This window comes from Periophthalmus magnuspinnatus, chromosome 8 (genome assembly GCF_009829125.3).
Source record: "Periophthalmus magnuspinnatus isolate fPerMag1 chromosome 8, fPerMag1.2.pri, whole genome shotgun sequence".
NCBI classification, from domain to species: Eukaryota; Metazoa; Chordata; class Actinopteri; order Gobiiformes; family Gobiidae; genus Periophthalmus; species Periophthalmus magnuspinnatus.
Genome location: NC_047133.1, coordinates 15,081,153 through 15,090,835, shown reverse-complemented (window position 1 = coordinate 15,090,835; position 9,683 = coordinate 15,081,153). Strand labels below are relative to the sequence as shown.

The following is a 9,683-nucleotide window of genomic DNA, read 5'->3' as shown; positions in this document are numbered from 1 at the left end:
TAGCTGAGCTTTGGCCCTGGGTTCAGCGGTCCAATTAGTTCACCAAGAATGAGCGGTAAGAAGCGGTCAACAGCAGCACAGTGCTCCTATCAGACTGTGCGCAGGTAGCTACCGCAGCTTACAGCCGGTACACCTGGAGCATAAAGGCTCTAAAAGTGTCTGTGTGGTGGGGGATTTATATGCAGTGGTTTCGGAGAATCTGACTCAGACTTTTAAGAAGGCCGTGGGGATGATGACAGTACCTTTATTAGCCTTCTCTCCTGTTTGACCCGCAGTTTTCACTCTCTGATCTACAGATCCATATGCCCATGAACCATGCATTACTGTACCCCAGTGAAGTTTACCACCAGAGGGGCGTGGCGGCCGCGGATGACTCTGAGCCCTTCGTCCAATCACAGAGCCGCTCTCAGCTGGGGGGCGGGCTCCAGGAAGTGTTGAGTTTTAGCGGAGCCGCATCATCTCACGAGGCCGAACAGAGAACGAAATGGCGGCTACGACAGAGAGGATGGAGGTAACAATTCTGCACTCCGATGGCTTTTCTTTACACATAGGCCTTGATTTGTTTGTTTGAATAGAATATCTTTAATAGTTTGTTAGCGTGATTGTTGTAAGATTGAGCCTGGGTCAGTCGACCTAAATATGAGATAACGATGCTTACCATTGTCTATTTTCACATCAAACTAACTTAGAACCGGGGTTAATTAGATTCTGTAACACGGTGATTTGTGGTGGAGGTGGATGTTCTGTCCTTTATCAGCCGCCCGGCCGTGTGAGGGGAAGCCGGTTGAAGTGCGCAGTTATTCGGCGTTGCTTGACTGACTGGAGGCGTTAGCAGCACGCCGCATGGCTTAGCTCCAGTGCTAGGTGCTCTCCTCCAGTGATGGCTGCCGACTCATTCAAAGCAGATCAAACCGGTGTTCAAAGTCATCTGAACTCGCACTGAACGTTTATGACCACGTATACGGCTGTAATAGTTTATATCATAGTCCAGAGCCTTTTATTTTTATCTCAAAACAGTTTAATCCGCTTTCACTGAAATCAGTTCATTGTTCTCCCAAGATTGTTTCCTTCGTGTTATAATTGAACACAAATACTGACAATATTAGTAGTGTTTTTGATAAACTTGTCCATAATTGAGAATAAATTGCTTTGATTTTAGAATTCCCAACAATGATAAGTTCTGTTCATTAAAGGTTTATCATCTACTGGGAACCTACACAACTGAGTAACTTTTGCCTAACATTCAAACAATAGATTTTTAATTGATTCATCGGTTTATCATTTAGGTTACAAAATCATTTACATGTGATTGTAAACTTTTACCTAGTGGCTTAGTGTTTCAGCACGCCTCACGGTAAAAAGGTGTGCAGTTCAATTCCTGGAACAGAAGTGGTGTTTCTGTGCCTGCGCATGTTCTGCCCATGTCTGCCTTGATTCCTTCCACCATATGTACAAGGTCCTCTCTATGGCCAATAAATTTCTTTTCACTTAGGAGCTGAAAAAGCTGAATTGGTGCTTCCCTACATTTGTTTCTTTCAGTCTTTTAAATGGGGATTTTATATTGATTATCTGAGATCTGAGAAAAATCTGATATCGCTGTCTGAAACTGAAAATTTTGCTGATATTTGGCACCAATATTTCTTCTGCACTACCCAAAGTCTGTGTGCCCATGTGTGATTCAGTTTGTCCTCAGTGTATTAGAATTGATTGTAAACTTCACTGTAATGTTACCATAAATTTGGTGTGTACTTGGGATGCACTGAGCCAGCTTTTTCAGTTCCTATACTGATTTCGAGACTGTAATTTTAAGCATCTGCCGATGCCCATTATCAACCGATATGAGTGCAGAGACTGAAAACGGCATTTATTTCCTTTAACAAAAATAAGTAAAAACTGATCCAAATGTGTTCTGTAGCTGTTATTTCTCATGTAACTACAGAACAAATTGGTATAAATGAAAATTCAAACATTATGTGACTGTCTGGGCCAACTATTATCTGGAAATAGCCTTATTATATTAATGTATAGATATAACCGTTTTATCAGATTTTTGGAAGCCTATAGCTGATAAAGCAGTTTTTCAGGACGTGTTCTGATATTCAATAGAAATTCGGATCAGTGCATCCCTAGTCTGTGGTAAAGATTTTAAAAACAAAATATTGGTTATTGGCCACAACAGAAAGACGAATATCAGATATCAATATTGGACCACCCTACTTTTAAATAAATTATACCACTGATTGGCTAAACATTGACATTTCGTAGTTTGTGTTACTGTGAGATATTGGTAGTGAAATGGGTACCTGTAATGACGCATGTTGTGTATGTTGCAGGTTTCACAGGGAGAGAGCTCAGCCAAGCCCGCAGCTGAAGACATGACGTCCAAAGACTACTACTTTGACTCCTACGCTCACTTTGGCATCCACGAGGTACTGTAGTGCTTCTGTGCCTACCTCTTTCTCGGCTGTACAAAGGACTGGTGTATACTAACTATGCTGTGTCCCTGTAGGAGATGCTGAAAGATGAGGTCCGCACACTCACCTACCGCAACTCTATGTTCCACAACAAGCATCTCTTCAAAGACAAAGTGGTGCTGGACGTGGGCAGTGGGACGGGCATTCTTTGCATGTTTGCTGCAAAGGCTGGAGCCAAGAAGGTCATCGGGGTGAGTCGGTACACATGGGCTTGGTTTGACCATGTGATTGATGGGAAACTGTATCCAGAGTCAAAGAATATAGATATAGAATTATAGAATAATGGTTTATTATGGCTTTACAGTTTTGCGATTTGTACACAAAGATGAAAAAGTTTTTGAAGTTTGATGGTAAAGAATTAAAGCAGAAGCATTATTAAACATCTTTTGTAAGGTCCTGTGATAATTTAATATGTATTTTTGCATTGTTTAGACTGACTATTTCCCTCTGGCTATGGGGGTTATGTTCCCTGAAAGTTACTTGGTTCCACTTAAACAGTTAGGACTGAAGCATATGACTAGAGAAAAGAATGATAAGATGAACGTTTTTAGCACCCACATTGTATATATCAATAAGATGAAGACTTTAAGTTGTGTGTTCTGTTTATAGATTGAGTGCAGCAGCATCTCAGATTATGCTGTGAAAATCGTCAAGGCCAACAAACTTGATGATGGTGAGTTAAACTTTATACATTGTATTCCAGCTCATAGGGACAGCTGGAATAAAATGTTATTTTCTGTTGATATTATTTACTTTGGTAACCAAAAGGCTTTGTAGCCTTAGATCAAGTCGCCCCTGAACAGTCTTACTCAAGGACTGTGGTCTTCCTTTCTTTGGACTCAAAAACTCTCCACATTGACTTATTCATTCAACCCTCTGAACAGCCATCATTCGTGCACCAAATTTATACTAGGCAAGGGGGATTAAGTGTTTTGCCTATGGACACAACAGTAAGCACTCGCCTGAGCAGAAATCATTGACATTTGGGCTGGTGGACAAGCGCTCGAACCAACGATCAACTACCATTAGAACACAGATGAATGGGACTTCTATAGCAGCTGTCCAGTTAGACCAATGTATTTAGTTGTGCTGTTTCTCTAAATTTGCCTCTGTTGTTGGTTCTTCTCAGTGGTGACCATCATCAAAGGGAAGGTGGAGGAGGTGGAGCTGCCTGTGGATGGAGTGGACATCATCATCTCTGAGTGGATGGGCTACTGCCTGTTCTATGAGTCCATGCTTAACACAGTGCTCTACGCCCGTGACAAATGGCTGGTGCATACATGCTCATACACATCCCTCTGTTACGTATCAGAGTATCAGAAAGCCTAGCATCAGATATGCCTTATTACCAGTGCTCTGAGATTAAAGATTGGTTACATTCAAGAGTTTCACAAATGGCCAGCCACAAAGTCTACAGTATGGTGGCTGTACGTCTGGGGATTTCTGTGTGCAATTTGTTAGTTTTCCCCTATGTCTAAGTGCTTCTCTGTCACACCAAAACATGCAAGTCCAAAATATGACTGCGACTATGCACTGTTTCTGATGGGTTGATCCAGTGGCATTGAATGATGGATCAAATGCACAGGACAAATTTCCCTACAGGGATCAAGGGCACCTTACCTTTTAGATAAGTCAAAGCATAAAATATCCCTGTCTCTCGATTGGTTTGTAACGTAGACCTCCACAAACTTGTTCTGAATTGAATGCAAGTTCAGCAGTTCATACCCGAGTCATCCTGCACCAGTTTATTGACCCATGAGCAAGGAACATGGTTCACTTTTTGAACTGTTATATCCACCCACTCACTTCTCTCACTCTGATGTGAACCTTACCAGAGAAATGACTTGTTGCATATTGCATGTATTTCTCCTGATTTAGAAGAAATATTTATTTGGTGAAGACAATGTAGTCAGACATGGTTGCTAGTCGCTGCTGCGATTCATAGAGTATATAGTGAATGCTAATTTCTCTTGGCCCTGGCTTAGCTTTTATTCACATAATAGAACATAAGTCCAGGTACAGGGCTTGTAATGATCCTGGATATGTATAAATTTTGCAAGTTTGTATTTCAAAACTTGGATAATGCTAACAGAAAGCTGTGATTTGCAGAAACCAGATGGACTGATATTTCCTGACAGAGCCACCCTCTATGTGACAGCCATAGAAGACAGACAGTACAAGGACTACAAGATCCACTGTGAGTGACTCTCCCTTTGGAGAATGATACCCCCCCTTCCGAAATAAGTTGTTGCTTGGGAACTTTTAATTGTTTAATCTATAGATTTTTAAATTAAGGTTCTATGATTATTTCCAAGGCTTTCTTTTCATTGGCCATTTCTTCCCTCTGTTCAGGGTGGGAGAATGTGTATGGTTTTGATATGTCCTGCATCAAGGAGGTGGCCATCAAAGAGCCCCTTGTTGACGTGGTGGATCCCAAGCAGCTGGTCAGCAGTGCATGTCTCATCAAGGTAACCTCTCCAGAGTGTTGTCCTCCTCACACCTCTTCTCTCTCACACACTGTCTGACCCTCATTACCCTCTTCTTTCACATTATCTGCTCCTCAGGAGGTGGACATCTACACGGTGAAGGCAGAGGACCTGAGCTTCACGTCACCCTTCTGCCTCCAGGTGAAGAGGAACGACTACATCCACGCCCTGGTCACCTACTTCAACATCGAGTTCACTCGCTGCCACAAGAGGACAGGCTTCTCCACCAGTAAGCAGTTTAACATGCAATGATAAAGGAGGCTAGCACTCACCTTACAGCAACAAGGACCAGGCATGACTCCTAGCGATTTGGGCCCTTGTATTTATTAGTTTTTTTAAACTTAAATGCCTATGTAGATTAGAAAAGTGGCTTTGCTCCAGGTTTTGGGGCACAGAAGGATTGAAAATACAACTAATCATATATAATGTGTGCAGTTACAACAATTTGCAATTGAATTAACAGAACAATGGAAAACCATAAATCCTTAAAATGCGTAGCTCTACTTTGGTGTGAAAGCTCGGTAGACTAGTATTTACGATACCCCAAATTTAATCCCACTTCAAAGAAATCATCTCCAGTCGGAACTGGTTAGGCAAGTTTTTTTCCCCAGTGTAGTTTAGCATGAGAAATGCCATCGGAGCTCAGAGGGGACCTGCGCAAACAGAAGTAGGACCGCAAAGCGGACATTTAAGTCAGCTCTCAGCATATATCTTATGTGTGACAATAATTCACTGCAGTTGGCTAACCTTCATTTTAGCCTTTGAAAATACAACTTGCGTACCTCTTTCTTTGGTCAGAAGATGTAATAATACAGTCTGTGCTGTTAGGGATGTGATACCATGTGCTCATGTCTCGTTTAGGACCATAGTTCAGGGGTGGCGAACAAGTTAAACACAAGAGCCAAACCACGCACTGACCTGCCAAGACGGACACACACAAACACACGCAATTACAACCACATTATTTCCCATAACACACACACACACTGGCACCTCTCTTTCTCTCGCTCTATCAAACAAATACACATTTGCTCTTTATCATCTTCTCGGTCTCTGACACACAACTACTGAACACACTTCAGAAACACAGACAGGGCCTGTATAATGTAAATTGATGGAATATTAAAATATTAACGCAAGCATGCTCAGTCAGGTGACTTTTCCAAACTACATCGCAAATTTTCTTACCTTGTTGGAGTAATGGGATGATAATCTCAGTGGGATTTCTTTGAGCTTTTATTATCTGGAGCCAAGGTTTCAATTACATCTACAAAACGCTGTCCTTCTTCAAAAGTCTCACATTTTATTATTTTTTAAATAGCACGGGCAATGTTCCACGCCACTTTTACCGGATGCAAGTTTCAGTTTCTCCATGCTTGTTCAATCGCTGAAACATTTGAGAATGTCTTTTTTTACCTGGCTTTTCAAGATGCTCAGTTTGTGCTTGCGTAGTTCAGTACCTTTTGGGGAATTACTTCTCAATATCAGCATGGAGAGCGCTAAAATGACACTGAAGATTTGAAGCCTTGTAATGTGTTCTTGTGGTATTACAAATTAAACAGAGCGATTTGCCATTCCGTTCAATAAAGAAGTAAGCATCTTCCCATTCTTCCAGAAATGTCCTGCGTTCATCTTCATATTTTCGTATAGCTTTGCATTTTTCCATTTTGACGATGAGGGTAACAGCCTGCACATGCATGAAATGTTTATTTAATTTCCCAGCATTAGACGTAACCCGTGCAGATGATTGCTTTTTTTAACTATTCTTCTGACACGCAAGTGACCGCCAATCTGCCAAAACAGTTTTTATATATTATTTATTTGTTTATTAAGCCCTGATGGTTTTTAATGTTTTAAGAGAGAAAAAAATAAGCGAAACATGAAACGATGCAAAGAGCCACAGTAAAACTATAAGAGGCAAAGAGCCGCATTCCTATTGGCAGACAGCCACGCGTGTTCACTACTTCTGCCTTAGTTTGTTGATTTTTGTAAATTAAATTTGAAAAAAGTTATCATCTCTGAACAGATAAGCAGGTGGCGCTAGTTGCTTATGTAGAAAGGGCCAGTACATATTGGTCAGTGCACCAGTGGATCATTGTTATTTGGACATTTCAAATAGCAATCTTGATCTGAAACAAGTCTGCTGACTTCTGCGCTAAATTGTGGTGCCAATGGGAGCTAACATTGCTGTAAATGTTACCACACAAAGAGCTGTGCAGCTGTCAGCCCCTTGTATGGATAGGTGCACATCACGCTAACAAGTAGTTGATTTTTTTTTTTTTTTCATTTGTACCAAAATGGCTACCTGACACTTCTGAATACTATGGATACTACTTGTATCCCAGATTAAGAAAGTAAAATTGGAGGACGAAGTACAGTGTGACAGTGAGTTTTGGGGTAGATCAGAGCAACAAGAGTATAAAGATTACTGAAACATGCATGAGTCACTTTAAACACAACTTCTAGAGGGTAAATGAGAAGGAAGCAACTATAACATGGTTAAAAGCTCTACAAAGTACATTTTGCAGAATAAGTCAGCTTTAACAGTTAAATGTTGCCTCTAATGTCATCCCACCTGTTTCACCAGGCCCAGAGTCTCCATACACTCACTGGAAGCAGACTGTCTTCTACCTGGATGACTACTTGACAGTCAAAACCGGAGAGGAGATCTTTGGCACAATCAGCATGAAGCCCAATGTCAAGAACAATGTAAGTGGATGATTTCCCCCTGTCCCCTGCCCCCTGCCCCCACACTGTCAGAGCTGTGTGCTGAGTGTTGCTGTGTGTCCCTGTGTTTGCAGAGAGACCTGGACTTCACCGTTGACATCGACTTCAAGGGCCAGCTGTGCGAGGTGTCCAAGACGTCAGAGTACAGGATGCGTTAGTGACCGTTCCATGCCTCCTCGGAGTTTGGCAAACACTGGGGAGCGTTCCTCCTCCCACCGACATTTTAAAGACTCTTTTTGTCTCATTCAGTCATCAGTATTTCCAGGTTTCACATGTGTGGTCAGTGGTGTGGTGATGCATAGTGCAGTTGTCAACCACAAAAGGCACTTGTTTACACGTAATCCGCATTTCTTTGGTTTCCGCTCTTTGCATGTGTGAGACCTGTGTAGAAGTCATTCAAATTACTGTTAAGTTTAATCAGTCTTGAAGTTTTCTTTTGTAATGGATTTTGTGGCCCATGGTAATTGTTCAAACAGCTGTGGGCTATGTGGTTTTAGCGTAGGAAGAAGTCTACTATAAATTTGCACATGCAGATTTGAGAGAATTGTTAGAAGCCTGGTTATTATTGTTCTTCTGGCACTTCCGGAGGTCATTCCCATCACAGCTAAATGTCATCCTATAGAAAGTACACCTTGGTTACTGCAGAAAACCCTGAAACACGCATTGACCCAAATTAATTTTTTGTTCTTTGTTTCTTATGCAGTTTTTAAATAATAAACTTTTGGCTGTAAACATTTTGATTGTCATTTAAAATGTATTGTCAATGTTCCACGAATGTAAGGTCGTTTTCACACTACCACCAGCACCACCAAAGAGCAGAGAGGTGGGGGGCTGGTGTGGACACAAGTCTCATTGTGGACCTCGGTAAACGGCAGGTCCAAGAGCGCTTCAAACACAGGTCGGAGCGGCCCCACCCGCGCTCTAGAGAAGGGCGAGTGTGTCGGACCAACCTACTCGGTCCGTGGTGTCTGTAAAAGTGCTTAGAATGGGGCAAAAAAGCGCCCCGATCACTTATGTGAAAGGGCGCTGGAGCTGCTATTTTGCACGTTTATCTGACAAGGCAGTCTGGATCAACTTAATACCAACGACAGTCTCTTCCTACTTCTGTGAGCGCAGGTGAGGGTCTGTGTCGTCACGCGGACAGTCCTCCCGGTGTCTTTAGTCTCGGGAAAGACCACCGCGTATGTGGCATGTGCGCGTGTATCCACGGGGCTCTGTCCGCTTGAAGCTCATTGTCATAGAAATAAGTTCTATCAGCTGATGGCCTCTCACATGGCTCATGGTGCGGTGTTTGTGAACAAGGCTGGCACAAAAGTGAAGTAAACGAAGCTAGATGTCGTCGCTCCACAGAGCGCATTACAGTGTGTGAACGACCTGAGATTCTCATCCTGTTCGTACACACCAGAATACTGGGCCTCATATGCAGCTGTTTTTCACTTTAAATTCCATTATTGCCTTTTATGGTATGCTTTTTTAAATAAATTACCATGCATGTTCAAATATTCAAAATTCGGGCTATTTTTCTGTCCATTCTGTTATGTCGCTGTCGAACCGAATAGGGTTTTTAATTAATTCTTGAGGATTCAGTAACTTTTTACTGAGGTATTGATAGAAGTAAATCCACTTAAATATATCAAAATATCTACATCTCTCCTGTAATTAAGTATGTAGCGTTGGATTTATGTAGCTTCTTTAAAGACCCCCGAAACACTTCACACTGAATTATTCATCAAGTCCCCACATGGTGGCGGAATTTTACTATTGTAGCCATAGCTCTCCTGTGTAGACTGATAGAAGCAAGACTGCCCATGTGCAGCATCTGCCCCTGACAATATGCTCTTGTAATATGCAATATTACAAATGGGTATGTAAGCTTCAGGTGATGTGTCGAACCTTATGCAGTTATAGTGTAAGTACTGGAGGTTTTCACATACTAGAATGTGATGTAATTTCTGTATTAATTACACTGTACTTTGCCACGAAAAATCTAAAGGGG

At 41.8% G+C, this 9,683-nt stretch overlaps 1 protein-coding gene across 1 annotated transcript; it reads left to right on the top strand.

Annotated features, from left to right (window-relative positions):
* The first annotated feature begins 36 nt into the window (after window positions 1-36).
* prmt1 (protein arginine methyltransferase 1) lies at window positions 37-8,419 on the top strand. The gene is made up of 10 exons (XM_033971006.2): window positions 37-511; window positions 2,334-2,429; window positions 2,510-2,665; window positions 3,084-3,147; window positions 3,604-3,746; window positions 4,584-4,671; window positions 4,827-4,942; window positions 5,039-5,189; window positions 7,548-7,669; window positions 7,762-8,419. Exons 1-10 carry the CDS (start codon window positions 485-487, stop codon window positions 7,843-7,845), a joined length of 1,047 nt encoding a protein of 348 aa, XP_033826897.1. The 5' UTR covers window positions 37-484; the 3' UTR covers window positions 7,846-8,419.
* Window positions 8,420-9,683: the final 1,264 nt, after the last annotated feature.